This window comes from Aspergillus uvarum (assembly GCF_003184745.1).
Source record: "Aspergillus uvarum CBS 121591 unplaced genomic scaffold BO82scaffold_72, whole genome shotgun sequence".
Lineage (NCBI taxonomy): Eukaryota > Fungi > Ascomycota > Eurotiomycetes > Eurotiales > Aspergillaceae > Aspergillus > Aspergillus uvarum.
This window is the reverse complement of record NW_020291369.1, coordinates 73,154-101,146: the sequence shown is the minus strand read 5'-3', so window position 1 is coordinate 101,146 and position 27,993 is coordinate 73,154. Positions and strand designations below refer to the sequence as shown.

The window sequence follows — 27,993 nt, the reverse complement described above, 5'->3', positions numbered from 1 at the left end:
TAGCAATTGTCGCACATGTTAAATAAATAGTGTCGAGGAGCAAGTCTCGCCTAGAAGATAGGTCCCTTGCTTCGCCATGGTCACGGCAATGGCAATTGCAACTGCATACTACATTACAGATTTGTCTACTCCGTACAAATAGTTGATCATTGCTCCGCGCGGCACCGCAGCCTCGGGTGGGCGCGCCGCGACTCCACCCCGGCACTCCGGTCGGCCTCTTTTCAACCACTTGACACCCCCCCCCAACGAAGTCAACTTTCTATCCGCTTCCCTTTCCCCGTTACTTTTGCGCACCCTCATCCTTCTCTCCCCGTGCCTCCTTTTGCCCACCCCGCTTGTCTCTTTCCCCGGCTACCTTTGGTAGTGTCAATTCCACAACCTCTCCTCACCATATTTTTCAAACCGCAATGGCTCCCATCACGGAAGAGATCATCCATGGGCTCAAGGACACCATCGGAAAGCTTGAGGCTCGCATTGAGGACCTGGAGGGTCGCCTCACCAGTGAAGTCAAGCCCAAGTCTGTTGCTGAGCACATGCGCATCATTCTGATGGGACCTCCCGGTGCTGGTACGCTTGAAAAATACCTCTTATCTTGCCCTTCCTGTCCCTCCCCTTGTTCTTGGTGCGGAATTCTGACCGATCGCTGTATTCAGGCAAGGGTACTCAGGCCCCCCGGCTTAAGGAGAAGTACTGCGTCTGCCACTTGGTGAGTTTATGCTCTGGTGGATAGAGTCTGGATTCACGGATACTTGGTTCTGACTGCTCATTTGCGAATAGGCTACCGGTGACATGCTGCGGTCTCAGGTTGCCAAGAAGACTGATCTGGGCAGAGAGGCCAAGAAGATCATGGACCAGGGAGGTCTGGTCAGCGACGAGATCATGGTCAACATGATTAAGAGTGAGCTTGAGAACAACACCGAGTGCAAGAACGGGTCTGTCCACCCTCCACCCACCTCTGTTCCTGATATCCTTGAGCCACAACAAAAGAGCATTGACTGACAATGTGCGATTTCTAGTTTCATTCTCGATGGATTCCCGCGCACTGTTGCGCAGGCCGAGCGCCTGGACGACATGTTGGCCGAGCGCCAGCAGAAGCTCCAGCATGCCGTTGAGCTGCAGATTGACGATGCTCTGTTGGTTGCTCGTATCACTGGGCGTCTGGTCCACCCGGCCTCCGGACGCTCTTATCACAAGATCTTCAACCCCCCCAAGGAGGAGATGAAGGATGATATTACCGGCGAGCCTTTGATCCAGCGTTCCGACGACAACGCCGACACTCTCAAAAAGCGTCTTGGCACATACCACGCCCAGACGGCTCCTGTGGTTGATTACTACAAGAAAACCGGTATCTGGCGTGGCATCGACGCCAGCCAAGAGCCTGGCCAGGTGTGGAAGTCACTCTTGGGGGTTTTCCAGAAGCCCTAAGCAGTTAGTTGCTGCAATTCCCACCAAGGAGGGATCCGAGTCATTATCCTCTCCTCTTACCCATCATTTTGATACCTTGCCTTTGCGGGATGGGATGAACGGCGAGGGAACGAGACGGATCATGCGGGAATCTGAACCCGAGTCTTCTCCGCCGGTCACGGACCAACAACGTAGAGAAGGCTGCAGCGATCGAATGAGGTAAATGGACATGAAAAATTGTAATGTGTCTTAGGTTTCATATATGATGAATACCTTCCGGTAGGGATTTGTTATGTACAGTACTACTTATTTGAATGGCAGCGTGCTTCGGGATAGAAAATGTCATTGGCCTAGCATTTGTAAGCCTCGGTCCATTCAAACCTGTCGGCGTAAATCCTATAGTTGCGTGGGGTAGATAGTTGACTCGATCTTCTCCGGATAAGTCAGCCCGCCCTGGCGCCGAACCTCATCCATCACTTCCATGATGACGATACTCTCCTCCCATGGCAGGGTTTCGCTCTCTAAGCGTCCATCCCGCAAGCACCGCGCCACCTCATCCGCTTCCCAGAACATGCCCTTTCCGTTGCCAGGAAATGGACACTCGACCTCCTTGAATTCACCTTCCCCTTTCTTGGGAATGATGCGGTACCGCTCCGGTCGGAACGCCGGTCCGTCCACCTGGATCTCACCCTTGGTGCCTTGTATGCGAATGGCTGGACGGGCAGTGTTGGCCTCGTCGGGGTCGGTGGCGACACGTAAATTGGTCATGGCCACGGCGTGGGATTGGCCTGGGTGAGGCAGGTTGGACGGCGTACTGGTGGGAAAGCTGAGGAGGATAGTCGTCGCTTCGTCGGCTCCAGTCAAGTGGTAGAGCGCCATGTGCGCTGAAATGGCCGAAGGTGGTTTGCGCTGATCCCGGGGAAGGGTGTGATACAGGGTCTGGAAGACCCAGGTCAAGGAGTAAATACCCACTGCAGCATTCTCTGGTCAGCTTTTAGTTTGGTTTGGAGCACTGGGCACGGCTCAGGTAGAGGTATGTCAGAGAGTCTAACAGTCCAATAAACATCCGCCGGCCAAATCCTTGTTGACCATGCGATGTTCCGTTCCCCAGCGCTCTTCAACAGGGTCGCCGAAGCTATTGTCAGCGATCACACGGAGGACCTCGCCAATGGCCCCCTGCTTGATCAACTCTCGCACCTGCACGCTAAGCGGGAAGTATCGCGTCCAAACGGCCTCCATCAGAAACAAGTTCTTCTTCCTGGCCGTCTCGCACAGGATTCTCGCCTGGGCCGCATTAACCGTGAAGGCCTTTTCGCACAGAACGTTCTTCCCCGCCTCCAGGGCTAGCATGACGTTTTGGAAGTGGTGGGAGTGGGGAGTGGCGACGTAGACTACGTCCACGTTGGCATCAGCCACGAGCTGCTCATAGGAGCTGTAGGCTGCACAGGGGGCGGGGATGCCCGAGTCGGAGATAAACTTCTCAGATCGAGCTTGCGATGATGATGATGCTACTGCCACAATGCTGTGGGAAACGTCAGATGCGCCACGCTCATGAGGATCTCGGAGGAGATCTCGAACGAAGACTATTTGCTGGTCAGACTATTGGGCCCGTGTACAAGATGCTTTGCACACATCGGATATTTGGGAGGGATACATACTGTCGGCAATCCAGCCGGTGGCTAAGCGGAGCTCGAATAAGTTTGTCACAAGTCAGTCTGGTGTCATTACAATTGGGTTTGTGCAGGATGTTTCGAATCAGGGCGGGATGGGCGTGGAGGGACAAATGCATGGGACTGTAATCTTGCTTACCCATTATTCCCCATCGGACATTGTGAGGGCCCATGGTGAAAGGTGTAACAAACGATTTGGCTAAAGAGGAATGGGGTAGGCGAGGCGAGACAAGGGGCAATAAGGGAGTGAGAGCACAAGGGCACAAGGGCACAAGGGAACGAGTGGACTGGACCCTTAAGTAGTCTACGTAGGGGTTTATTTATTTTATCTTTGACAACGCGGAGTAACACCGAGCGGGGCAAACCACCCCCGCCTACGGACTGTACGTCACTTACAGGCAGGCCAAGCAAGCACCTTGCAAAAAGCAAAGAAAAAAAATTATAGATAAGATGAATCAGACCAGATCAGATCAGCTAAAATTGTGACAGCACTCATCTCTACTTATTGTTTTTTTCTTCTTCTTCGGATCATAATGGTGATCTATATACAAGATCTGCAAGAGGGATTCATTTATTTGTGGATTGTGGATGTGTGCGGCCTGTGGCCCACCGATATTGTGCAGTGCCCTTCCAAGTCTTGAAGTCTCGGAGTCTTGGAAGGGAAAAAGCACAAGGGAGGGGAAAGAAAGCAGCAAAGAGGAAACAGTAACACCGCCCCATGAAAATGCCTGTCTTCCGGTCCCGATGCAAAACAAAAGCCACCAGCTGATGAATGTTGATGCAGCTTCGCTCCAAAGCAATGTTATGAAAGGGAAGTGGGTGTAAGGAATGGATTCTATGTGGCATGGACACTGTCATTCAGATGGGCTCTGTTTTGATCCGTACATTCGAACCCGGGGAATTGGCCACCTGCTTGACATTGTTAGAGATGAATAGCCTGCTTTGTTTCGAAAGAAAAAAAAAATAATCGAATGCTCACCTCTGCCTTGCGTTTACCCAGCACAGAGTCTGGAGTCCCGGTGCGTGCCAGTGGCGCCCCCCGATTAGCTGGCGTTGGTCCCTCCTTGGTCACTTCAGCATAGCAGCTAGCATGGTAAACACGACTCCCAACATTGGTTGCATCCTGCCAAATCCAATCTTGTACATCCTCGGACCAGGTGGATTCAAACTTCTCCTGACAGATTGGACAAGGAGTATTCCGCAAAGTCGCATCATTGGGCGCGCGGATCCAAGGCTTGGACGGTCCCTTTTTCGCTACACTGCCATCATGTCCATCGGCGGTGTCACCAGAGGCTTCCGTGTCTGCAGGATTCTGGTCGTCTCCTGCTTCTCGGGATTTGATCCAATCCTAACGTTATTTCTTAGCGTGTGAACCACCTCGGAATGACCCCCACCGGAAGACTGCTTATCACTTACCCGTTCGTCAACGTACCAACTTCGATTTTGGGCCCGCTTGGCAGCGTCGGACATTCGTTGGTTAGTCCGAAAGTGCCAATCCAGGTGACGCGCCTTCTTTTCCTTCCCTTCTTCAGTCGCGAAAAATCTACGGCCACACGTCCCACATCGATTGGTGCGCATTTCATAGAGAGTGGTAACCAGGGTGTATCGTGGGCTATGATACCACAAGTCAGCAGGTTTCAAGGGCGTCTTCTCACACGCGCAGCTTACATCTTCATGGACATGGTATTCATCTGCACATCCATCTGCCCTTCGGCATTACCCTGAGCCTGCGGTGTGGGTACAGGCGGTGTATGTCGCACCTGGCCAGGCACGATGAGTGGGAAGGCAGACGCAATGTTAGGAGGAGGAATGGTGGACGCAGTTGGAGGTGCTGACGCTGGTGGTAACAGCCCCTGCGCCCGCAAAGCCGCAATGAGAGGGCTCTCCTTTGTCGCGGGAACAGCGGGCTGGGGCGTGCTGTTCAGAATCGGTATCTGCGGCAAAATCCCGGCCAATTGAGGCGGTGGGGTGGGCTGTTGACGTGCAGCGGTGGCCTTGATAAGCCCGGCGAGCATACCCGGATTCAGCAATTGCTGGAGAGGCTGCGAATGCGTTTGGGCTGGTGGGGCAGCGGCCACAGGAGGCATCGAAACAGCCGGGATATTTTGGGCTTGAGGTACCGGGATGACAGGTTTCGGTGCCAGGGCTGATACCTGATCACGAACCAACCTCAATTGCTCTTGGGTGAGCTCTTGGCGTTGTAAGATGCCCTGCAGATCGAGGAGAGCTTTCAATCGTTGCTGCACGGCCGGATCGAGAGGGTTGGTGGCGAAAGCACAGCGGGCTGCGGCAATCAAGGATTCAATATCCCGGTTCAAGCCCGATAGATCGATTTCCGAGCGTTGGTGAATTTGCGCAGTTGGCGCGGCGCGTGCAGTATGCGTGTCCCCCTGCGACTCAGTTCAGTAAAACCCAACTCGATGGATCCTTCACTCGATCAAACTCACCGAGGGCGGATATGCATGACTTGCGCCATTCCGTTGGTAAGGAGCTGGCACGGTTTGACTCGACGCTGGCGGGTGCCGGGCCAGGTTCTGTGGTGGTGTTGGAGTATTGGACCAGCCGGGAGGGGTCCCATTTCGACCACGCGTGAGGATTTCCTGCTGGCTTCGGGCTTGCTGTTGCTGAAGGGCTGCGGTCCTTGCCTTGATCAATGCACTTTCGATACTGCGCGTGATTTCTGGAGGGAACACGGGCCTGGTGTCTAAGGAACCGGGGACAGGCTCTTTCCATGTTTTGAGCATCTCATCAAGCTTGCGACGAGTCTGCGAATCCACCAACGTATAGGCATTCATGAATGTCTGATACATGTTGCGACCCAGAAACAAGGTGTAGGGCGTCCCTACGTTCTTGACGATCGAGTCGACTACATACAAGGCAGGCAGCTTCTGAGCCGGCGGTGTCTACAGAGCAAATTAGAACTCATCCATCCATGAACCGGAACTACAGACGGTCTTGCGCTTCGGCAGGCCCAACAGCAGCAACTCGGGGTTGTGAAAGTGGCGAGAGTATTTCACCTACTGTTCGAATGTGATTCTCCAGCACGCGGGAGATGGCCATTGCATGCTCTGTGTTCTCTTTCGCAATGACCGTAAGATTGCTGATCTGGAACCTGTCGTTTGTGGTTAGATCTTCCAAGGAGTTCTTGTAATCCTCGGCCACCTCGTCGGAGGCCAGCCCAGAAGACATGATGGGGATGATACACGGTAAGAAGGGGAGCCGAGATGGGCAGGGCAGAATGGGGAATGGGAAAGGACTAAAGAGAGTAGTAGGTAGTGCTGTAAGCTGGAGATGCAGATATTATCTTCAGTTTCTCTGGGTTTTCTTCCTTATTGTTTTTTTTTTTCCTTCGGCAACTTTGAAGCTTTCCTTGTTCTTGTATAAATGTTATTTGGGCCGATAATCTGTTTTTTTTCTCTCTTTTTTTCCTTCCCTTGTTTCCCCTCCTATTTTTTTTCTTCTTCCTTTTTTTTTTTCTGTTTTTCCCTTTCTCAGATGGTATTTCGGATTTTGGCTTCTTTTCTTTGTTGAGTCTTTCTTCTTGCGGATTGTTTCGAATCTTCTTCTGAATACCCAGATTAGAACTTTTTATTTTCCCCTTCTTTGTTTCTCTCCAAGAACAACGATCTCCTGGAAGAGCAAGAGATGGAAAGAGACGGCGGAACTTGTCAAATGCTTGCTAGCTATCTGGGGTCAGACTCGGAGAAAACAACACGCGGATGCAGGCGCAAATCCTCCACCCGAACCAGCAGTCACTGAAATAGCACCTGCGCACTACCAATCCTCCCGTGTCCTCGATGTCAAGCTACCTCATGCGATCAATCCAGCGCCGATCAATACTTCCTGTAGAAGATACCTAGTCAAGAGAGCTCCCACAACACTAAGATGATGGGCGAGGGTTTCGTTTCTTTGGGGCTAGAAGAAAGGCCCTCGGGAGATATGAGATGAATCGCGAGGACAGTTGATGTAATGAGCACGGGGCAAAGGTCCGAAGCGAGCGTTAACCGTAAGCAGAAGCGGAATAGGCAAGTAGGATGTGATTCCGTTGGTGAAATGACGAAAGTCGACAGAAGGGATGAGAGAAGACAGAGAGGAGGATAAGAGAAGAGGAGGAGAGCGGAGGGGAGGAGGGGAGGGGAGGGCCAGAGGGAGAGTGAAAAGTGAGCAGCAGCAAGCAAAGTGAGCGAGAATAGAAAGAACCTATAGGTGAATGGGTGGGGGAGGGGAAGAGAGAGGGAAGGGGAAAGAGCTTGAAAGGAACTGAAGGAAAAGCGCAAGGCGTGGAAGCAGAAGGAGAACCAGAACCAGAGGCAGCTGAGAGCACCAGAACCGACGTTTCGTGAAAGGGCTGACTGGCGCCAGGCTGAGTCAGCGCCCGCCCGACTTGATCAACTACTAGGTACGGTAGTTGAATATCACCCGTATCTTACGCTACAATACCAACGCACACACCAGCTCAGTAGAGCTGCAGTAATGGTACTCGGTATTTTCAATACAACTTTAACCCCCTTCGGGACAACAGAGCCCCCTTTTTAAGTCCAATAATGACGCATGCATGAATGGGCAGATTACAAGTCATCCGACTCCAGTCTCCGGTCCGGCTTCTACCTTATCAGTCCATAGTATTCACTCATAGCAAGCCTTCTTCATCATCACATCAAAACCTGAAGGACAAGTCCACACTGACTAAAACTATTTTGTCGTACATTCAGTGCCTCTTCCATCCGATCATCCCATCGCAAAATGCAGCTAATCTCGGCGGCTATCTTCAGTCTTGTGCCGCTAACTCTGGCTAATTCGGTTCTGGTCTCTTTCCCTGCAGGGACTCCAGATTCGGTGCTCCAGCAGGCCAAAGAATCCGTTCTGAACGCTGTACGCTGCTGAGTGCCTGTCATAAGTCAGTGGCACGCGACTTTTGCTAATTGTTTCATGCCTGTAGGGTGGCCAAATCACACATGAGTTTAGTAAGAACTTCCCCACCCCTTTCTCTTACCACTTTATTGAATCTGGAACTAAATATACTCTACCTTTGTAGCTCTGATCAAGTAATTTTCCTGGCACCTATCACTCGTCGTTTGTTCTGACCTTCGCTTCTAGAGGTTTTTCGGCCGACTGTCCGGAAGAAGCTCTCCAGCAGATATCGACCCAGTCCGCAGCTTACAAACCCACAATCGAACAAGACCAAATCGTTTCGATCCAGTGAAATGAATCGGCGCTGTCCTAATTGGAAGAGGTCTGAGATTGTTCGTTGTCACTTGGCTTACCTCCTGCTGGTCTCGGGAGGTTGAGTTGTCCAAGGTCAGCAATTCACACAAAGGCTACTTCTTGAATACAATAATGTTATGATAATGATGGCTACGAGGGATTTGGGGGCGGCGGGGCGCCGGAATATAGTTTGAATGTGTCTTTAGGTCTTTGCGTTTAGTATAATAAGAAGTTATCTTGGGATTTTGTGTCTTCCTTGCCCAGTGTGCGGCTAAGTTCCCCTGAATAGTTTTTACAAACAGTAGCGTTGTTATTCGTGCAGAGAACTCGAGACATAAATAGATACTTCGGAATTGTGCAGTAGAGGCTCGCCAGAGCAATGAAGTGTACATACTTTCCATACAACTACTAATATCGACTAGGTCTTTTCTGGATGGCCCCGAGCGGGACTGGATTAATTAATTATAGTAGCTCAATCTTGTCGATGCGCGTGGCGTGGATCCCGCGCCTCCAAACCCTCCGACTCTCCAACCCTTTAGGCTTAACACCCCGGGGTTCCTTTTACCAGAAAAAACGATCGCTCGACGATCTCAGTCCCATCCTTCGTTTTTCGGGTCTGTGTTTTGTTTTCTTAGGTCGAGGAGGGGTCTCTAATCTGTTCTTTCCTTCTTCTTCGCATTCGGCTGTACCCCCACCGGAACACATATCAAAAACATCTTCACAACTCCGCCGCCAGCAGCTTCTTGGTCGCGGTGTTACCCTCTACGCTCTGAATAACTCCTCTCATCCGCTTGACCGGCAGCCATGACCGCGGAGCATACAATCACGCAGGCTCTGTTGGAGTGGGTAAACAGCTTCGCGTTGGGCAAAACCATTCGCGCAACAGAGGAGCTCTCTGATGGGACCATCATCTGGGAGATTCTACAAGATATCGACCCGCAGTACTTCCTTGATGAGATTCCCCAACGAACCCCGTCTGACCACTGGCTGTCTAAATGGCAGAATTTGAAACACATACACAAACTGCTTGTCAACTACATCCGTCAGCAGCCTGATGGCATGCCATCCGGCCTGGATCCGAACCCCACCCTGGAACTTGTCGCCGAGAAGAATTCCGAGAAAGAGGCCAACAAGCTTCTCAAATTGCTGTTGATCGGTGCCATTCGTTCACCCAACGCGCCGACCTATGTCGAGACTTTGCAGACGCTAAGCACCCCAACGCAAGAGACCCTCAAGAACATCTTCGAAGAGGCACAAAATGGTCAGCACGAAGCCATTGACGGCGAGGATGACATCAAAGAGGAGCGGGAGCTACCCGTCGACCCGGAGTTACAGTTCGAGGAGCGTGTCGGGAAGGTACTGGCGGAGAATAATCGCATGGCTAGGGAGAAAAAGGACATGCAAAAGCAAATTGACGACATGCATGACCGCTTGGCACGCCTCCAGGAGAATAACGACACCTTGCAGAGCCGCTTGGCATCCACTGAAGATCGGCTTATTAACCTGAGATCTGGTAAGGGAGATCTTGGACTCAACGCCAAGGCTCTCGAATCCAAGTCACGCCAACAGGAAGACATAATTGCTACTCAAGAAGCCAGGCTAGCCACCGCACAAGACGAAATTGACAGTCTGCGCATGACAGTCGAATCACTGCGAGTCAAGAATCAACGTTTCCAAAAATTGCAAGACGACTATGATGAGCTAAAGACCGAACGAGACCAGCTAGCCCGGAAAGCGAACGCAGCCGAGAAGTATCGCCAAAAGTTACAAGCAAGCCAGGACTTTGAAAAGGAGAACCAGTCCCTCAGAAATCAAATTAAGGATCTCCAGCAACAATTAAAGGAGACAGATTCACAGCAAAAATGGAATTCTGAGCGCGAGGTAGAGCTTGAAGAGTACAGGAGAGTCCTGCCTCGCATAGAGCAGGAGTGTAGCGAAATTCAGAACCTTAAAAAGCAATTGGAGTTCAACAACCATGCACTTACTGAGCGTCTTAGCAACGCCGAAGAACAACGCGAGCGCGACGACGCCTTGATAAGCGAGCTGAGAGAACGAGTCCGGGAGTTGGAAGGGTCCCCCGGCAGTCCATCCCTGACTCCGGGGACAGAGACTCCAAAACTAGAAGGAACCCTACAGAAAGACTTCGAGGCCATCGGTGTGAAAGAATCTCAACTGTCTGGAAATCATTCCTCTTATTGCTGGCAAAGCATGTGCTAACGACTTCCAACAGTAAATCTGAAAACGAGGATCTCAAGAAGGAGGTCGAATCATTAAGGGGTCCTTCAGCATCTGTACGTCGCTTCACAGCTAACAATTCACCCACAAGGATATTGACGGACAACTTATAGATACTCGAAGGCTTCTCTGACACATTCAGTGAGACTTTACAGCAAGCTCGCACCAACTCAACGCAGAGGTATGTCTGCCTGTGATTAGTCAGTTCCGTTTCTAATATCAATCCCTAGCGATGATTATTGGAAGTTGTACGATCAGTTTACAGTGACACTCAAGAGGCTGGCAGAAGCTCAGGACTCTCTTGATGTGACCAAGCGGTCGTTGAGTGATACAATGGCAGAGCGTAAGTTCGGTTTGCTGAAGCCTCGTGAACCCAAACGATCGTACTGATAGCCGTGCAGTCGAGCTTGCCAGCGACGAAAGAATTGATTTGATGGCAGAAGTCAAGGCACACAATGCGACCGAGTTAAGCAAAATGCGTGATGCATGGGATGATATGACGCGCAAACTCAACAAACTTCAAGCTGAACTTGATTCGACTCATTCTTTGGTGCAGGTAACCTGTGCTGAGCGCGACGACCTTCGAGGCCTTCTGGAGAAGAAGCAAGCGGAATTCCGCGCAGAGGACCAGGAAGCAGCAGAGGAAATGAAGAAGTTGCTCGCTGAACTACTGGCACAGGAGGATGGGGATGACTCTGAAGCTGCACAGAAAACCGCCGTGGAATTGACACGGCAAGTTGCCGCACAGATAGAGAAGAATCTGGAAAGACTAGCCAAGCGCGCAGAGGTCAGTTTTACATTTCCCCCACAGCTGTCGGCTTGCGTCAATCGGACCAGCGTGAAGCTTGCCCCCTTTGCGCCTTCCAGTGGCTACAGAAAACATCTCAATCATCATACGGACCGGCCATTTGGCAATATGCCTGTTTTATTGGCCAGAAAAGCTGCAAGTCTGTATAATATGAGTCGCTTTCTCGTCACACGGTTCAAGTCTTAACGCTCGACTGATGCGACTTAGTCGCTTGATCCTTGAGCTCTTTTTACCCGCTCCAGAGACTAACTGGACTGTTGTAGTACATTCATCAACAAAACGAGCATATTAAATTCCTCCAGGAGCGCATAAGGCAGCTCGAAGATGATACAGATACTGGAATCAGCAAAGAGCGTGAGGTGAGTGAGAGTCTATGCGCTAGGAGCGAACTTGCGATTTCATCCTTTGATTCAACTTTGTCACTTCACTAACTTTTCTTCTGAATAGCTTGAGCTTCACAGAACAATCGAGGCTCAAGCTCGGGAGCTTGAGCTTATGAGCTCCTCATGGTATGATTTGCAGAGTCGACTGCAGAACAACAATGTCACAATGTCTAGATACCGCCACGGTACCCTGGCGGATGCACAAAAGGGTTGGCTGGCCAAACAGAGAAGCGTGGTCGCTGGTCGATAGAGCTGAGCTTTCTGTGTGTATATTCGGTCATGCCTCTTTCCTTCTCATATATTTTGGTTGAACTTGCCCTCTTCGTCCCGTTTGTCCCATGTGTCAATATATCTTGGGGGCGTGTTAGCCGTTATACCTTTGCATTGAATTACTCCCTTGTGCGCCGCATAACACCATTGTTGTGGATAGATTCCATTCATGTGGGAATGAAATTCGATTATCGATCTCACTTTACTCGATATCGTACATACATTAGATTGTCGTTCAGAAGAAAGGGTGGACCAGGTCTTGATGTACAGGAAAGTGAAATGGAAAAAAAAACCCCCGGATCTCCCTAGACCCATTGTCTAGGATGTCTTAGAACATCCATGATCTCCTTCTCGTGCTCCTTGCCTTGATTTAGCAGCGCTTCTTCCGAATCAGGCTCCTCGGTGCGAGTTCCGGACACTGGGTCCATGTAGGCCCAGCTTGCTGTACGAGGAAGACTCATTAAGATGCTTTCAACTCGGGCATTCGGTGTACGAAGACCGAAACTGGTACCACGGTCGTAAACCAGGTTGAATTCAACATAGCGACCTCGACGAAGCTGCTGCCACTCTTTCTGTTCCGGAGTGAATGGCATGTCCTTCCTGCGCTCAATGATGGGCACATAGGAGGGGAGGAAAGACGCAAGCCCATCCGACACGAAAGAAAAGAGAGTCTCTTGCGGATTCTGTGACGAAGTGGACGAAGACTCTAAGAAGCTGGCGTCAAGGTCATCAAAGAAGATGCCACCAACACCTCTGCACTCACGGCGGTGAGGTAAATAGAAGTACTTGTCGCACCAGGCTTTGAACTTGGGGTAATATGTGGCGTCGTGTCGGTCACAGGCGTCCTTGATTGTTTGATGGAAGTGTTTGGCATCCTCTGGGAAAAGGTAGGTGGGGGTCAGGTCAGTACCGCCACCAAACCACCAGTTCTTGTCACCGTTGATTGGGTCCTTGGGGTCCGTCGTCTCGAAGTAACGGTAGTTCAGATGGACGGTCGGAGCCATAGGATTGTGTGGGTGCAGGACCAAGGAGAGACCGGCTGCAAAGAAACTCAGCGAATCCACATCGGCCCCGACAAAGGACTTATGATCAGCTCGCATCTTCTCGATAGCGGGACGAGGTAACTCTCCGTATACAATTGATACGTTGACCCCAGCTTTCTCGAAGACATTCCCATCCTGAAGAACACAGGAAATGCCACCGCCTCCATTGGGGCGCGTCCACTCGTCGCTTTTGAATTGCTTCCCATCTATCCTGCTCAATTCTTCCACGATTTTCTGCTGGTGTTCTTTGATCAACTTCTCCATCCGCAGGCGCATAGGCGACGTCTCGCTGATTGTTGCTTGTTTCTTTAATGCCTCATCGAGCTCCACAATCGACGGCGAGTCGAGTTCGGTCACTTCACCTGTCATCTATATAGATCGCAAGGTTAGAACTGGGGCCAACAGTGCGGGACTGAAGAGTTGCAATAGGTACCATGGAATAAATGAGGGCTGCGATGAACGGGACACCGATTGCCAGTCGTAGGTATGGCCTCCACACAGTAAAGGGTTTGGATTCGCGTGGCTTTTGCTCTGATAGGTACCGGCGAAATTGCGCTGAGACGCCGCGAGGAGTGCACGAGGTTCGAGGGAAGACTTGACAAACGGACCTCCGCAGAGGCATATATGGCCGAGCCATAGCCATTGTCGACGGGGCAATTGAAGAATTGGCTGATCTGTTTAGGGATCAGGTGGTGCCAGATTCGTGCTTGCGTTCTTCCGAGACTCCGCCTATTGTTGGGTTGGTACTAGGTGGTAATTTGGAGCAAGTGCGGCGCACTTCACGGGATAACAATTGGTTGGCCCACTGAGGTTCCGAAAGAGTATGGGACCACCTGCGGCCGGTTTGCATAAACCCGCAAGGTCAGGAGGGTACGAAGTACAGTAACTGCAAACTGTTTGTGCTGGTTGTGCTGTTTGTGCTGTTTGTGCGGTAAGCTTGGTCTACCACGGTCACGTGTTAATCAGTCCCTGGGCCTCCAAGAGAGAGTTTGTCTTCTTTGTCGATCGAGATCATGATACTATACTGTACAGGATATGGAATCCTACAAATATCCAAACATGTAGGGTTGTCTGCTAGATCAACAATCGGAGCCCTGAGTCAGGAACCATCTTCGGGGCCCTCAGGGCTGTAGACAAAAGCTCCTCGGGCGGAAATGGGACCAAGGACTCGGGATCTAGACACAGGCCGAAGTGGAGGCGCTGGTGGCAGCGCACCCGAACTAGGCTATCTATATTTTACTTGGTCAGTCAAGTATGTACATGAGTACTAGGTAGGCAAGTCATATCTGCTGGAACTGGCAAATCCAAGATGGCAGCCAAGCGATACGATCATCCGACTTGGGTCACTTGGACGACCATTTGCTTCCACGTGAAGGGACAATGACAAAATACCGAATACCCATGGAGTAAAGTGAGTAAAGACACAGCTCACCTGACCTTGCTTTGACTCAACCCCGACGTGTGGGGGCGCGGATTCACCGCCTCCGCCCCGTGATCCACGCTTGCCTGGCGGCCTTATCAGCAGCCCCTACTGCCCTCTGCCATGACGCGGGGCTGCCTGTCCGCCTTCTCTTGAACCCTTTTGTCATCACCGTCCATCCTCCTTTCCACCCTCCACTTCTCTGTGTATCTATCTCTCGATCTATCCATCCATCCATCCATCCATCTATCCATCTATTCATACATTCGTCTGTCAACTGTTTCGCTTCTTTCCATCGCTTCCATCGTAGTTCAGATTCCGGTCTCACCCTAGTATCATCTTATCGCAGCAACTATCGGTTCCCTTTGGTCTCTATCGGTCTAACGCTCCCGCTCCCTCCTAACCGCCCCGATCCTTCTATCAACATGCGTTCCAAGTTCAAGGACGAGCATCCCTTCGAGAAGCGCAAGGCTGAGGCCGAGCGTATCCGTCAGAAGTACGCTGATCGCATTCCGGTATGTCCGTCCATGCTCAACATCATCGCCTTTGGGGTTTCATTGTGTATCCGTGGCTCACCGCTTGTTCGCGATACTAACCACGCTCTTTTTTCTCACAGGTGATCTGCGAAAAGGTCGAGAAGTCGGATATTGCAACCATCGACAAGAAGAAGTACCTCGTTCCGGCCGATCTTACCGTTGGACAGTTTGTCTACGTGATTCGCAAGCGTATTAAGCTGTCTCCTGAGAAGGCCATTTTCATCTTCGTTGATGAGGTCCTTCCACCAACAGCAGCGCTCATGAGCAGCATTTACGAAGAACACAAGGATGAGGATGGATTCCTCTACATCACGTAAGCTCTAGGCCCATACCTTGTGAATGACCTTTACTGATTTGGTTGTCGCTACTAGGTACTCCGGCGAGAACACATTCGGTGACTACTAGGCGCTGGTCGACCTGTCCGTTTCTGTCTTGCTTTACCTTAAAGTAATCAAGTCGCGCCAACGCTAATATGCTTCGCCGTGGGCCGTTTGAAAGATTCGTTGAGCATGGGATCTATCAGTCGTAGACCATAGCAAGATGGGCAAGTTTGACTTCGCTGGTCACTGGTGCTTTTGATGTATCGTTCCGTCGGCGTTCTTACGGGGCTATTATGTTCTTCCTTTGCTTTTATTCTTTTTTGGCGAGCCGTCTTCTTCATGTGGAAATCGTCTAAATGTTATCCAACCTCAGATTTAACTGTTGCCGAATGAATGGAGACTTTGACGCGCACGATCCGAGATGCCAAGCATCCGGGTGATTTTCGTAATCATTGTATGTATTGTACCTTGACTGAATGCTGCGCCGCTAAGCTTGGAGGGTGCTGGTTTGTACCTTATGGTTCCGAAGATCTCAAGCTGCATGAACACCTCACTTCTATTACTACTATTCTCGGGCCGCCACAGTCACATGTTTTCAGAAGTGAAAGGAAATCAAAGCCCCGGGCCACCATATGAAGTACTGCACTGCACCTGGCGAATGTCATTGAGGTCCGTCCCGGAGTCCCGTCACGGTGCCGCGTGTGCTGACTCAATTGTCTTAAGTGAGCGGCTCCGATTCAGGGCCGGTGGTGCCAGGCCTAAAGTAGTCTAGTGGAGTTCATCCGTCCGCCGCGGCCGCTGGAAGTGGTTCCGAGTCGGCGCAGAAAGTTGCGGGAAAGTTGCTCTCTGTTCCTCTTCCCTCTCCTTCTCTCTTGGCTGGTGTGCGTCTGCCTTTTTTTTTCCCTTTCCCTTCCCTTCATCGCTGCATTGTCTGGCTCCAGTCGTGTTTCACCCCTCTGACTCTGGTGGTGAGTTGTTTTCTCCTGGCCCCATACTTCTCTTTCCCTTCTTTCCAATTTATAAGACTCATACTCCCCAAACAGGAAAAGAAAAAAAAATTCAGTTATTTCGCCATCTTTAAACAACCAAGTCAATATGTCTCCCGCTCTTGTTCAGGCTGGTGCTGGCTCTGCCACGAAGGAAGTCAAGAGAGAATCCGCGACCGCCCGTCTCCTGGGTTCTGGTAGGTGTTTATACACGGCCCCGAGAATACTTGGGTGTTTGTGCTCAGTTGCTAATCAAATGTCGTTGCTAGGAACGGCTGGTATTACGGAGCTCATGGTTTTCCACCCTGTACGAATGCTCCCACACTTGTTGTGATGAAAGCGATATCCCGCTTGTTGAGACCTTGTACTAACTCGCCTGGAAGGTCGACACCATTGCCAAGCGGTTGATGAGCAACCAGACTCGTGTAAGATGACATCAACCCTACAACTGATTTCGACCGTCTCAAGGCGTCTCTGACAATCCTTTACTGCAGATCTCCTCCTCTGAAGCAATGAACAAGGTTATTTTCAAGGAATTTGCCGACGCCCCCGCTGGCCGCAAGTTTACCTCTCTTTTCCCAGGTCTGGGTTACGCCGCCGGTTACAAGGTCCTCCAGCGTATCTATAAGTACGGTGGCCAGCCCTTCGCGCGCGACTATCTGGCCCAGCACTACGGTTCCGACTTCGACAATGCTTTTGGAAAGGGAACTGGCAAGGCTATCATGCACGCGACAGCTGGAAGGTGTGCATTTCAGATATTGTTGGCCTAAGCCCCTTCGCTAACCATAGCTCAGTTTGATCGGTATCGGAGAGATTGTTCTTCTGCCCCTCGACGTTCTCAAGATCAAGCGTCAGACTAACCCCGAGGCCTTCCGCGGCCGCGGCCTCTTCAAGATCATCCAGGATGAGGGTATGGGACTGTACCGTGGTGCCGGCTGGACTGCAGCCCGCAACGCTCCTGGATCTTTCGCTGTATGTGACTATTCTTCTGAATATCTCTCAAATGCTGACCGGATGTGAACAGCTTTTCGGTGGTTCCGCCTTTGCCAAGGAGTACATCTACCAGCTGAAGGACTACAACTCTGCCACTTGGAGCCAGAACTTCGTGGCTTCCATCTGCGGTGCTAGTGCTTCTCTGGTTGTGTCTGCTCCTTTGGACGTCATCAAGACCCGTATCCAGAACCGCAACTTCGAGAACCCTGAGTCTGGTTTCCGGATCGTGTCCAACATGATGAAGAACGAGGGTTTCACCAGTTTCTTCAAGGGTCTGACGCCCAAGCTGTTGATGACCGGACCTAAGCTTGTGTTCAGCTTCTGGCTGGCTCAGACGCTGATCCCTGCGTTTGGCCAGGTTGTGTAGAAACAAAAGTAATTATATGTTGATTATAATAGCGGGTGCTTTGATTTTTGGGACGCGATTTTCCGTCAGGTTCGGTTTGGGGCTTTCTGGTGCCAAAATAGAGCAGTCTGTTGAGCCTTGCGTATTTGATAGACAAGACCTTTTTCTTTTGCTTTCACGACTTTGATGGCGGCATGGCGATTGGAATTAAAGAAACACATCTCCCCTTATTCTGACTTACTATCTACGCTTGTTGTTCACCCTTGTAGTCGAGTATGTTCTCCTCCGGCTGCGGTCGAACTGGAAAATTGTTAGCCCTCTCGATTTTTTCGGAGTAACCTCTAGACTTCGCCTTTGATCGTAAAACCCCATCGGCCACGGGGGGCGTCATCCCTCTTGATTCTCCCTAGGTTCTCCCTAGGTTCTCCCTAGGTTCTCCCTAGGTTCTCCCTAGGTTCTCCCTAGGTTCTCCCCAGGTTCTCCCCAATATAGGCCCGACAGGCGCACTCCTCGTGGCCAGCATCACCACCGTAGCCGCAGAATCCGGTCCACGGGAGCTTGCGGGTCTGAGTGTATGAATGATACGTGTTTCAAGTGTTAGGCCTCGCGGATGACAACAATGTCGCACAAAGTTCCGATTTTCCTGCAAGCTGCGGGAATGAACACGGTACGTGGCGATGTATCCCAACGAGTGGGCGGCGAAAGAGAGATCAAGGATACGTGGTAGACTTGTAGGGCTGACTGTAGGTGCAGTCTTAATCGGTCTATGCTTTCCTGCCCAGCTGGTGGGGACCCAGTCGGCAGAGGCAAGGGTATACTTATCGTGGTCGTGTTTTCTGTCTGGCTTGGCAGGATAATGGTGCTCAGGTCATACACATGTTGTTATGTTGCTGTAATAGCCGCAGAACCTCCAATCCCTGATCGGACACTCCTCCTGATTGATGAGCTGGTTGTATCAATTAGGTCAAGACCAGTATATCGGCACTCGACACTCTTGTGGAATATCTTAGACTGTGGGCGAATGCATCAAATGGTCTTCCCGAACAACTTCCCTTTGGCCCTAACAAACAGGACTGATGTCTACCTAAATCACGGGCATCAAGCACAGCCCGTTTGCTGGGGGAATCAACTTGCGGGATTGCCACATATAAGTATATTGTTGTTATTAACAGGCAGGTCATCCAGCACTATAGAGACCGTGACACAACATGGGTTGGTAATACATACAGTACATTGGGGGACAGGAACCTGGGCCTCGGGAAGCTCCTTGAAGGTAGTTCTACCTCACCGCCGCAACAAGTGAAAGCCAGTCTAATTTCCGGATTAACCCCACCTCCACCACCCACACCACTACAATCATTTGACACCAACGCAGCCTCTTAAAATGCCTATCTACCTAATTTCCAAGTATGTCTAGACCAGTTCTTCACCAGTGCCATTCACCCATTCCAATCTTCCCCCCCCCCCCCCCCCAAATTCATGCCTACCCAAGAAAACGCACCCTGGACACAAATCCAACCCCCGCTACCCATCCTCTTCCTCGCCTCCAGTTCCTCGCCCAACTTCAACCCCCATAACACCAATCGCAAAGTTGATCCGCGACATTACGACCACCGAATCAATCGCAAACTAAATATTCTTTCGCTGAACAAGAAAAAATAGAGCCGCAGATCCCATCTTCGCCTTCGCGATAGGCACCACCGCCGCCCTCCTGCGCATCCAGCGCGAACAGCGCGAGAAATTCCCCGAGCGGGCCAAGGACATCGGAATCGGGGGTGTGGTGCAGCTGGGGGCGAGGCGGGTCCAACGCTGGTGGGCGGGCGATTTCGCAGGGTTGTGATGCCTCGCAGAGTATATGGACATCTCGTCTCGTTCTTGTTCGACCCTGTTTGTTGCACGGTTCCTGTCCGCCAGGCGTACGTCCCATGGCCTCGGGACTTTCTCTCTCGCCGAGGATAAAATTGATGGCTTGATGGTGCGGAGGTTGGGGTGTTGCGGGGGCCCCTCCAGAGGCAGCAGCATGCGCTGATCGGGTTCGGGCTGAGTTGGGAGGCAGGTTTGAAAGTGATACCTCTGATGATGCTATCTATGGTCAGTCAGACTATTGCCTCTGGTTGATGCTTTTGTACAGTATATGAATGCATGTGTTTGTGGATAATGGCGTAGCGTTGAGGGCAATTGGTCGATTTACACATCCTGGGCTTTTTACAGATTGCTGTGGTGGTTTTATACTGCACTTGGGTACACGTGGATTTTGTGGGCGTAGCTCAGAGGATCTCAATGACTGTGAATGTAGATACACATGTCTGATTGCCACCAGCTAGGTAACACCAATAACCCCATGATTAGCCTAATCTCAGAGCGATCTGATAAGGGCTGACAACCTACCTCGATAATGTACTCTGACTATCAATGTATAAGATCCATGTGGCTTTTAGATGCATTGGAACCAATGTAAGGATTTTGACTATAGTCGACAGCAGGTCTAGAAGCTAGCACAAGCAATAATCTTGTTGCACTCTTCAATGAACCATAGCTTGCTTCATTAGAATACTTCAGCTAAGGTAGATGTGCTTGAACACCAAAGAGTGAAGTTGAACTATCACTCTTAGCCTACCATGAAGATTAGTTGATAACTATATATGATCTGCTCAAAGGTCACCACCATCAACGACAAGGCAGATGTCAACCTCCAGCTTTGTACGCTGAGCGTCTCTTGTGGGAGATCGAGCGCATGCTTGCGGATGACGAGAAGTTTCAAGGCCCAGGATGAGGCCGAGGCTTTCCGTATCCAGGCTTAGAACGCTCTCGAGTCCTACGCTACTCCCGCAATATCCAAAGGTTTTATCACGGTTCGGAGCTTACAAGTGCAGATTTAACTACGAAAGGATGAAAGAAAGTTATTAAAAAGTTATTGTATTCGTCGAAAGGAACTTTTCCCTCCTGATTACTGCAGAGTAAATCATCATGCAGCGAAAACTAAACCTCGAATCTATGCAATCATGCACAAGAAAAGGATCCCATAATTTCGTTAAAGAAAACAGAAGGCATGAAGATTAGAACATGCAAATCGAAAAAAAACTTAGCCAATGAACAGCCATGGGTAGTAAGAACTAGAAGCAAAACTGAAAGTTGAGACAATTAGTCAAGCTCCTCAGGGCCCTCCTCGACGTCGTCAGCAGTGCGGGTGGCACCGGGGGCGGCACCGCCAGGAGCGCCACCAGCGGCACCGTAGGCAGCGGAGATGATGGGGTTGGCAACACCCTCAAGCTCCTTCTGCTGGGACTCGTACTCCTCCTTGGTAGCGGTCTGGTTGGAGTCGAGCCAGCTGATGGTCTCGTCGATCTTGGCGGTGACCTTCTCCTTGTCGGCATCGCTGATGGTGAGCTTGCCCTCGCTGAGGGTGTTCTTGAGGGAGTAGGCGTAGGACTCGAGACCGTTCTTAGCCTGGATACGGGAAGCCTCGGCCTCATCCTCGGCCTTGAACTTCTCGGCATCCGAAAGCATGCGCTCGATCTCCTCCTTGGAGAGACGACCCTTGTCGTTGGTGATGGTGATCTTGTTGGTCTTACCGGTACCCTTCTCGATGGCAGAGACGTTCATGATACCGTTGGCATCGAGATCGAAGGTGACCTCAATCTGGGGAACACCACGGGGGGCGGGGGGGATGCCGGTAAGCTCGAACTTGCCGAGCAGGTTGTTGTCCTTGGTGCGAGCACGCTCACCCTCGTAAACCTGGATCAAGACACCGGGCTGGTTGTCGGAGTAGGTGGAGAAGGTCTCGGACTTCTTGGTGGGGATGGTAGTGTTGCGCTTGATGAGAGCAGTCATGACACCACCAGCGGTCTCGATACCGAGGGAGAGAGGGGCAACGTCGAGCAGGAGGATCTCGTTGGTGGACTTGGAGGAAGTGTCACCAGACAGGATAGCAGCCTGGACAGCAGCACCGTAGGCAACGGCCTCATCGGGGTTGATGGACTTGTTGGCCTCCTTGTTGAAGAAGTCGGAGACAAGGCGCTGGATCTTGGGAATACGGGTGGAACCACCGACGAGGACGATCTCGTGGACGGAGGCCTTGTCGATCTTGGCGTCACGGAGGACACGCTCAACGGGCTCCATGGTGGAGCGGAAGAGGTCCTGGCAGAGCTCCTCGAAACGAGCACGGGTGATGGAGGTGTAGAAATCGATACCCTCGAAGAGAGAGTCGATCTCAATGGAGGTCTGGGCAGCGGAAGAGAGAGTACGCTTGGCACGCTCGCAAGCAGTGCGAAGACGGCGGAGAGCACGAGCATTGGTGGTCAAATCCCTAGGTGAACATTAGCACAAAGACTCATACACCAATTGATGGTAAGATGAAGGGAAAGTGAAGGGAAAATGGATGGGAAGTGAGAGGTAAGTAAGAAAACAAAATCACGTGACTTACTTCTTGTGTTTTCTCTTGAACTCAGAGACGAAGTGGTTAACGAGGCGGTTATCGAAGTCCTCACCACCCAGGTGAGTGTCACCAGCGGTAGCCTTAACCTCGAAGATACCCTCCTCGATGGTCAGGAGGGAGACATCGAAGGTACCACCACCCAGGTCGAAGATGAGGACGTTGCGCTCACCCTCAGTCTTCTTGTCCAGACCGTAGGCGATGGCAGCAGCGGTGGGCTCGTTGATGATACGGAGAACGTTCAAGCCAGCGATGAGACCAGCATCCTTGGTGGCCTGACGCTGGGAGTCGTTGAAGTAGGCGGGGACAGTGATGACGGCGTTGTTGACGGTACCACCGAGGTAGGCCTCAGCGGTCTCACGCATCTTAGTGAGGATCATGGAAGAGATCTCCTCGGGGGTGAACTGCTTGGTCTCGCCCTTGAACTCAACCTCGACGATGGGCTTGCCAGCCTTGTCGTCAACGACCTTGAAGGGCCAGTGCTTCATGTCGGACTGAACCTCGGCATCGGCGAAACGACGACCGATCAGACGCTTAGCATCGAAGACGGTGTTGTGAGGGTTCATGGCAACCTGGTTCTTGGCGGCATCACCGATCAAACGCTCGGTGTCGGTGAAAGCCACGAAAGAGGGGGTGGTGCGGTTACCCTGGTCGTTGGCGATGATTTCGATACGGTCATCACGGAAGACACCCACGCAGGAGTAGGTGGTTCCCAAATCGATACCGACAGCGGGGGCCATGATGTGTGATGTGATGTGTGTGATAGAGGGAATTCGTTAAACAGGAAGATTATCGTAATGTACAAAAAGCCTCGAGAAAGGGTATAAGAGACTTCAAGCGTGTTAAAGAAGAAAGGGTAGGAGAGATGGGGGGTAGTAGTAGTTGCGTGTTTAGAAAATGGATGGGAGCAAAGAAAATGTGCGGGCTGGCAACGTTGATATAGTGGCGGGCGGTGAAATGGCAACTCCAGCGAAGTTTCTAGCAAGCGGCGGTTCGACGGGTATCCATGCGGTTCGATGGTCTTCCACCCGCTCCATCGCCAGCTTCGAGAAAACCGCCTGCGGTTCTGGACCATTCGATAAAGAGAGAGAATCTGTGAGATGATCCTCGTCCCTGCTAGATTAAACTACAAGCTACGACAAGCTACTACTTCATTACTTAGTGGCCCTGGCAGGGTCCTTAACAAACACAGTATAGACTATAGACTGACTCTAGACAGGCGACGTTTTGGCGGAACTGATGGAAAGAAAAAGAGGGTTTCCATTTTTGGACAAGGTGGGGTGTTTTCCGTTTTTCTGCCAGGCTTTTCGCGCGGCGGTTGGCGGGGTACCCAGCTGAGTGGGTGACGTAATCTCATATTCTTTCAGACTTTTTTTCTCTTTCTCTTTCTCTTTCTCTTTCTCTTGTTCTGACTCATATGTCTGATGGAAGAATAGGAGTGGATTGAGTAGGGAGCACATAGTATATGATACCCATATAGAACATTCACATGTGTTCACACAAATCACAGTACCATGGCTACTGGGAGGTACTATGCGCCGTAGCTACTATTCCTTGCACCTTTAACTCTACCGTTCTCCCTGTGCATGGATCGAATTCACCCCAGCGCCGGATCAGAGCGGGACACAATTAACGTTAACTTAATAACTGGTAGTAAGGGTCGTCCATGAGTACAATATTGTATCAGACTACCTTACCCATGGAATCAAACCGAATATAGTCCGTCATCATGACGGCCAACACTGTTCTCTTCATTGTCTAGATTTCTGGCGTGTTGTATATGCTCGTGCCGTGGCCTGTTACATGGTAAAAGCAACATCGCGGTCGATGTGCCCTAAGTCCAGGCTTGCATATCTGCCATATATGTCGGAAATAAGTCGAACGCAGCGAGGACGTCTCCAGCAGGCCATAGCGGTCATATCAGCCTCACCAGTAGCTTTTGCTCGAAGAAGAACGTTTGACAAGCATTATTCCGTCGACAGTATTATGTCGCGCGTACACTGTATCCCCCGGATATGACTATCAGGTCTAACACTGTTAATGCCCTTGTGCCCCCGTGTAATTAGATCAACAACCCACACAAAGATAACACAAAGTTTGGCCAGTATTGACGGATAACTGAACTCAAACCGGCCGACAGATACTTCAAAGGGAAAACCAAGCCAGATACATAAAAAAGGTCGAGCGCTGCTCTACCTCTCGCCTTAGCTTTAAACCCCCCCACTCATTCCATCGCCAGCTCTTTCTTCCCATCTACCGTCATTATCCTCTCCAGCCTCTTCTTTCATCTTTCATGGCTATCCACCAAGCATTCACCTTCCAACAATATTCCTGGCATCTGCGAAACTTAGCTGAACCATGCACTGGTTTCCAGTAGCAGGAATAAGGCGTTTCTGAGCTGCAGATGTGCAGCTTGGAAGCAATTTCCAACTCAGTACCTTTCCCTATTGAACCGTTATGCGCTTTCTTATTGATTCTCTATCCGTCATGTACTGACAAAGGCTCAAGCCTGCAAAATCTGTGCCGATTGGAATCAGACATACGAGTCCAATGAAAGCGTTCCATAAGTGGATGAGATATTCAGGTAAATACTTCAAAACCAGAGAAGATCCAAGAATAATCATCTAATGCTTTCTCAGCATAAAACCAGATTTAAGACTCATTGGTCATACATCCAGGCTACAAAAAGCCGACGATGTTTTCGCATTCTGTCAGGTGTCTTTGCTGCTAATTCTCGAATTTGCCTATCCGTTGCATGGCTGAACAGAGACTGTGAATGTCGTGCTCAGCTTGAGGCACAGCTCAATCAGATCTGCAAGGGCATTCGCTCTCTCTAAAAGTAGGTTTATCAACCTACTATAATTGCTTTACTATAAACATATGTTGAGGGGTACAACACTTTCGCTCCATGGGCCCTCAATGGTGCCACCGTCTTCAAGGACCCGGAAGAAGAGCGTCGCGCACGGGTCAATCTGCCTAACACCTTCAGCCGGCATTCTTCTCACTCATCTTATCCATCCGTGAAGCCTGTTTGTGAGTCACGCCAACGTATCCTGGATCACGATTAATGCAAGATATTGGTTCTGTAATCGAACAGGAATGGCCGCATTAGACTCTGCTCTGAATTGTGCATAAGTGCCTGCCAGCCGTCCAACATTCATGAAAGTATCTAAATGTAAAACATTCTTGTTCTTCCGGTTTATTACTTCGGTTTTTCTTGTCATTTTCGAAATTCTGAAGTGGAAATGTGGATTAAGCTTCAAGTAAGTAGTAAGATATCTACCAGGAGGAGGCCATATGAGCAGCAGCAAGGGGAAGCGAAAGAGACGCGGCGTTGGAAACTCAAACTAAAACCATGATGGTTGATCGGCCGAAAGAGTTACTATTCTATTATAGTATCGATTTGACTCCTTTTTCTATGAGCTGGACCTACCTCAGAGAGTAAAGTCGAGGTGTAGCAAGGCATGACACATCTATCTTGAATATACTTGAGATTAGAACAGAAGACCAGAATGAAGTCTCGAGAGGATTACTGTAAGCTACTGAGTAAGGCCGCTAGGCCGGGGGATCAGTTAGGTAGCATGTTTGTTATGCTATGCAGAAGGTGGTGGGCGCCTCAATCCCCGGTCCTCAGTCACGGGAGCCGCAGGTGTGCCGCCCTGGGCAACCACCGCTCCGGGGACCGTTGAGCTGAATCTCCCTTGCGCCTGAACCTCAACACATCCCTAAAATTTCTGCTTTGGAACAACCTCCTGTGATTCCTTTCTCTTTCCATTATCTTTGCGCACTCGTACACTCTAGTCCATTTCCGACCTTCTCCCTAGAACCGAGACCTTTTCACCATGGGTGACAGCAACCAGGCCACTACTCCCGGCTTCGACCGCGCCGCCAACGCTCCCGATGCCGCTGCTCTGGATAAGGGTAAGGGCCGGGCTACCGAGCCTACCCACGACGATAACCTAGAGGAAGAGGATAGCGACGAGAGCGAGAACGAGGAGATGGTACGACAATCCCCGTCTTGAAAACATTATCTGACTTGCGAAACTAACCAAATTTCTCGCGATGGTACACAGGCTGAAGACGGTATGATATGCAATGAGCCACACCACTACAATTAGTGCCAGTCTAACCCTATAACTTCTTCGGCAGACAATGATGAAGATGGCGATAACCTCGAGCCCATATCTGAGGACAACATCATCTCAGGTGGCCGTCGTACTCGCGGCAAGATCGTTGATTATCAGGCGGCAGCCGAGAAGCTCAAGGCCGATAACATGATGGACGACGAGGAGGAGGACGACGATGAGGATTATGAGGGTGGGGAAGACGACGAGGATACCGTCATGCGCGGCTGAAATGCACGATCTCTAATGACTCGAACAAGACTATCATACCACCATTAACATAGGGGCGGCGAGTTTGAACGGGCAATTGGTTGACAGGCGCAGGCAGGATTTTGAGGGTCTTCATCGGATTCGTGAACGTCGGGGTTTCTTTTGCTATTTAATCACTGCTGGCTTTTTTCCTGGCTCGGAATAAAAGATTATTCTGCAAATGTTCCTGTGTCTGTCCGCGCAGAGATCTTTGCTATTTATGTGCATGCACACATCATCGGGGCCAACATGAGTTCACAGATCTCGCCTCACGATTGTATTAGCATAAACTACAGTCCGGTCAATTGGTGAGAGGATACTTGCATTGATTGCAGCAATGAACTGAAACCATAAACCAATCACATATTCAAGGATTACCAGCAGGAGCTGTCCAGTTACGTCGAACATGGGTATCCTAGACCCTGTAGGTTGGCTCACGTGCCGGAGGCATCTCCGCCCGAGCAGAGCGGCCGGGTTAGTAGCCAGCGTGTTTCGCCGAGTCGATCGCCGCAACCGACTTGCAATACCCCGTCGCATGACAGACTCGTCAGCTCCCTAGCCATTCAGACAGGCTGGCACTGGTCGAGAGCGTCCCATAATACTTATCGAAAATGCTTGCCAGCTAAGTTGTATGAGCTGTTGAAATAATAATTCTCTTAATCGACCTCACCCGCCCACGACTACGAAACGACTCGTTATGGCCTCACGGTATGACCATGCCAACTGTCTTCATCCGCAATAGTGGTAGTAATAGATTCTGATTATGTGCCACTAGATTTCCACGTTCAAATCTTCACCAACGCGACCCCCGCGCCTCGTCTTCCCTTTTCGACTCTTATGGCGGCGATTCTCGGCCGGCCAGTCGATCTCCTGGCCGCATAGGAGGTTACGGATACGGAGGCTATACTCCACCAGCTGGCGAGAGCCTGGGGACTGGCGGACCTACAGCAGGATACAGGACAGCAACTCCCAACAAGAAGTAAGGTGTCCGCAATCCATGCGAAGGGCGGGCATTTCGAAGGGATCCTGTGTGCAACTTGCTTACATCTTCCGGCTTGTAGGGGCCATTACTCGGATGCTGTCCTCGACCATTTGGAGTCGCAGAACGATGCAGAAGTGGAAGGAATTAGTGCGAAGGTCAAGATGTTGAAAGATGTAAGCATGCAGGCCATTGTCTCCAGGCAGGTGATACTAATCACTCGCTTCCAGCTTACCGTCGCCATCGGCGATGAAATCCGGGATACCTCGGCGATTTCCGACCTCAACAACACCTTCGAAAATACCAGAGTGCGTCTCCGCGGTAACATGACCCGTATGCTGCGGATGGCGGAGCGTACCGGTGTAGGCTGGCGAGTCTGGCTGGCCTTCTTCCTGGTCGTCTTTTTGCTATTCGCATATGTGTGGATAACCTAGTCGACGGGCGCAGGCACGCTTCTCAGAACCACTCCTTCCCAACAGCTTCCCGAGCATCAGAACCCATTTGTGGTATCTCCGCTTGTGCTACAGATACTTGTTCTTGCTCAGTATGCGCTCCATCATTCGACGTCCCCTGTGTTCGGCTGATCCGCT

The 27,993-nt window shown here is 50.9% G+C and overlaps 11 protein-coding genes across 11 annotated transcripts; 7 read left to right on the top strand and 4 right to left on the bottom strand.

The window, feature by feature from the left end:
* Positions 1 to 36: 36 nt before the first annotated feature.
* On the top strand, positions 37 to 1,765 carry adk1 (adenylate kinase ADK1). The gene is made up of 4 exons (XM_025636319.1): positions 37 to 567; positions 654 to 706; positions 778 to 932; positions 1,017 to 1,765. The coding sequence occupies exons 1-4, from the start codon at positions 408 to 410 to the stop codon at positions 1,423 to 1,425; spliced, it is 777 nt and encodes a 258-aa protein (XP_025487342.1). The 5' UTR covers positions 37 to 407; the 3' UTR covers positions 1,426 to 1,765.
* On the bottom strand, positions 1,453 to 3,416 carry BO82DRAFT_188792 (Gfo/Idh/MocA family protein). The gene is made up of 4 exons (XM_025630504.1): positions 3,214 to 3,416; positions 3,063 to 3,083; positions 2,457 to 2,987; positions 1,453 to 2,375 (listed from the first exon to the last, which is right to left on the bottom strand). Exons 1-4 carry the CDS (start codon positions 3,245 to 3,247, stop codon positions 1,801 to 1,803), a joined length of 1,161 nt encoding a protein of 386 aa, XP_025487341.1. The 5' UTR covers positions 3,248 to 3,416; the 3' UTR covers positions 1,453 to 1,800.
* A 516-nt stretch (positions 3,417 to 3,932) lies between these two features.
* On the bottom strand, positions 3,933 to 6,263 carry BO82DRAFT_294555 (putative mRNA cleavage factor complex component Pcf11; the record flags this gene model as incomplete). Its single annotated transcript, XM_025631826.1, has 6 exons — positions 3,933 to 3,983; positions 4,054 to 4,422; positions 4,491 to 4,686; positions 4,743 to 5,464; positions 5,522 to 5,977; positions 6,096 to 6,263. 6 exons carry the CDS (start codon positions 6,261 to 6,263, stop codon positions 3,933 to 3,935), a joined length of 1,962 nt encoding a protein of 653 aa, XP_025487340.1.
* A 1,276-nt stretch (positions 6,264 to 7,539) lies between these two features.
* On the top strand, positions 7,540 to 8,522 carry BO82DRAFT_358540 (uncharacterized protein). The gene is made up of 4 exons (XM_025636318.1): positions 7,540 to 7,946; positions 8,014 to 8,038; positions 8,110 to 8,119; positions 8,172 to 8,522. Exons 1-4 carry the CDS (start codon positions 7,818 to 7,820, stop codon positions 8,275 to 8,277), a joined length of 270 nt encoding a protein of 89 aa, XP_025487339.1. The 5' UTR covers positions 7,540 to 7,817; the 3' UTR covers positions 8,278 to 8,522.
* A 561-nt stretch (positions 8,523 to 9,083) lies between these two features.
* Positions 9,084 to 11,955, top strand: BO82DRAFT_294487 (putative microtubule binding protein HOOK3; the record flags this gene model as incomplete). Its single annotated transcript, XM_025631823.1, has 7 exons — positions 9,084 to 10,453; positions 10,510 to 10,574; positions 10,638 to 10,695; positions 10,745 to 10,857; positions 10,916 to 11,301; positions 11,586 to 11,681; positions 11,770 to 11,955. The coding sequence occupies 7 exons, from the start codon at positions 9,084 to 9,086 to the stop codon at positions 11,953 to 11,955; spliced, it is 2,274 nt and encodes a 757-aa protein (XP_025487338.1).
* hem13 (coproporphyrinogen oxidase) lies at positions 11,805 to 13,388 on the bottom strand (the record flags this gene model as incomplete). The annotated part of the gene is made up of 1 exon (XM_025636317.1): positions 11,805 to 13,388. A coding segment is annotated over one exon (1,108 nt), but the record flags the coding sequence as incomplete, so codon positions are not given.
* A 1,221-nt stretch (positions 13,389 to 14,609) lies between these two features.
* BO82DRAFT_358536 (autophagy-related protein 8) lies at positions 14,610 to 15,701 on the top strand. The gene is made up of 3 exons (XM_025636316.1): positions 14,610 to 14,953; positions 15,055 to 15,287; positions 15,346 to 15,701. The coding sequence occupies exons 1-3, from the start codon at positions 14,864 to 14,866 to the stop codon at positions 15,377 to 15,379; spliced, it is 357 nt and encodes a 118-aa protein (XP_025487336.1). The 5' UTR covers positions 14,610 to 14,863; the 3' UTR covers positions 15,380 to 15,701.
* Positions 15,702 to 16,389: 688 nt separating this feature from the next.
* BO82DRAFT_406468 (putative mitochondrial GTP/GDP transporter Ggc1) lies at positions 16,390 to 19,459 on the top strand (the record flags this gene model as incomplete). Its single annotated transcript, XM_025639561.1, has 7 exons — positions 16,390 to 16,477; positions 16,550 to 16,587; positions 16,664 to 16,705; positions 16,775 to 17,022; positions 17,075 to 17,252; positions 17,305 to 17,636; positions 19,282 to 19,459. The coding sequence occupies 7 exons, from the start codon at positions 16,390 to 16,392 to the stop codon at positions 19,457 to 19,459; spliced, it is 1,104 nt and encodes a 367-aa protein (XP_025487335.1).
* Positions 19,460 to 20,760: 1,301 nt separating this feature from the next.
* On the bottom strand, positions 20,761 to 22,907 carry hsp70 (molecular chaperone Hsp70; the record flags this gene model as incomplete). Its single annotated transcript, XM_025633712.1, has 2 exons — positions 22,043 to 22,907; positions 20,761 to 21,925 (listed from the first exon to the last, which is right to left on the bottom strand). Exons 1-2 carry the CDS (start codon positions 22,789 to 22,791, stop codon positions 20,761 to 20,763), a joined length of 1,914 nt encoding a protein of 637 aa, XP_025487334.1. The 5' UTR covers positions 22,792 to 22,907.
* A 2,986-nt stretch (positions 22,908 to 25,893) lies between these two features.
* Positions 25,894 to 26,796, top strand: BO82DRAFT_345597 (histone H2A.Z-specific chaperone CHZ1; the record flags this gene model as incomplete). Its single annotated transcript, XM_025633711.1, has 2 exons — positions 25,894 to 26,052; positions 26,176 to 26,796. The coding sequence occupies 2 exons, from the start codon at positions 25,894 to 25,896 to the stop codon at positions 26,404 to 26,406; spliced, it is 390 nt and encodes a 129-aa protein (XP_025487333.1). The 3' UTR covers positions 26,407 to 26,796.
* Positions 26,797 to 26,929: 133 nt separating this feature from the next.
* Positions 26,930 to 27,984, top strand: BO82DRAFT_188381 (SNARE domain- containing protein). Its single transcript, XM_025630503.1, has 4 exons — positions 26,930 to 27,132; positions 27,200 to 27,403; positions 27,486 to 27,579; positions 27,634 to 27,984. Exons 1-4 carry the CDS (start codon positions 27,122 to 27,124, stop codon positions 27,835 to 27,837), a joined length of 513 nt encoding a protein of 170 aa, XP_025487332.1. The 5' UTR covers positions 26,930 to 27,121; the 3' UTR covers positions 27,838 to 27,984.
* Positions 27,985 to 27,993: the final 9 nt, after the last annotated feature.

What these genes read in the sequence shown, in the direction of transcription:
- BO82DRAFT_188381 (XM_025630503.1), top strand. An exon ending in ACAGCAACTCCCAACAAGAA is followed by an intron (nt 27,404 to 27,485) that starts GTAAGGTGTCCG and finishes TCCGGCTTGTAG; the next exon opens with GGGCCATTACTCGGATGCTG. An exon ending in AGGTCAAGATGTTGAAAGAT is followed by an intron (nt 27,580 to 27,633) that starts GTAAGCATGCAG and finishes ACTCGCTTCCAG; the next exon opens with CTTACCGTCGCCATCGGCGA.
- BO82DRAFT_188792 (XM_025630504.1), bottom strand. Translation starts at nt 3,247, where the DNA reads ATGGGCCCTCACAATGTCCGATGGGGAATAATGG. An exon ending in TGTCCGATGGGGAATAATGG is followed by an intron (nt 3,084 to 3,213) that starts GTAAGCAAGATT and finishes AGCTCCGCTTAG; the next exon opens with CCACCGGCTGGATTGCCGAC. An exon ending in CACCGGCTGGATTGCCGACA is followed by an intron (nt 2,988 to 3,062) that starts GTATGTATCCCT and finishes ACCAGCAAATAG; the next exon opens with TCTTCGTTCGAGATCTCCTC.
- BO82DRAFT_358536 (XM_025636316.1), top strand. Translation starts at nt 14,864, where the DNA reads ATGCGTTCCAAGTTCAAGGACGAGCATCCCTTCGAGAAGCGCAAGGCT. An exon ending in AGTACGCTGATCGCATTCCG is followed by an intron (nt 14,954 to 15,054) that starts GTATGTCCGTCC and finishes TTTTTCTCACAG; the next exon opens with GTGATCTGCGAAAAGGTCGA. An exon ending in GATGGATTCCTCTACATCAC is followed by an intron (nt 15,288 to 15,345) that starts GTAAGCTCTAGG and finishes TGTCGCTACTAG; the next exon opens with GTACTCCGGCGAGAACACAT.
- adk1 (XM_025636319.1), top strand. Translation starts at nt 408, where the DNA reads ATGGCTCCCATCACGGAAGAGATCATCCATGGGCTCAAGGACACCATC. An exon ending in GATGGGACCTCCCGGTGCTG is followed by an intron (nt 568 to 653) that starts GTACGCTTGAAA and finishes CGCTGTATTCAG; the next exon opens with GCAAGGGTACTCAGGCCCCC. An exon ending in AGTACTGCGTCTGCCACTTG is followed by an intron (nt 707 to 777) that starts GTGAGTTTATGC and finishes ATTTGCGAATAG; the next exon opens with GCTACCGGTGACATGCTGCG.
- BO82DRAFT_358540 (XM_025636318.1), top strand. Translation starts at nt 7,818, where the DNA reads ATGCAGCTAATCTCGGCGGCTATCTTCAGTCTTGTGCCGCTAACTCTG. An exon ending in AAGAATCCGTTCTGAACGCT is followed by an intron (nt 7,947 to 8,013) that starts GTACGCTGCTGA and finishes TCATGCCTGTAG; the next exon opens with GGTGGCCAAATCACACATGA.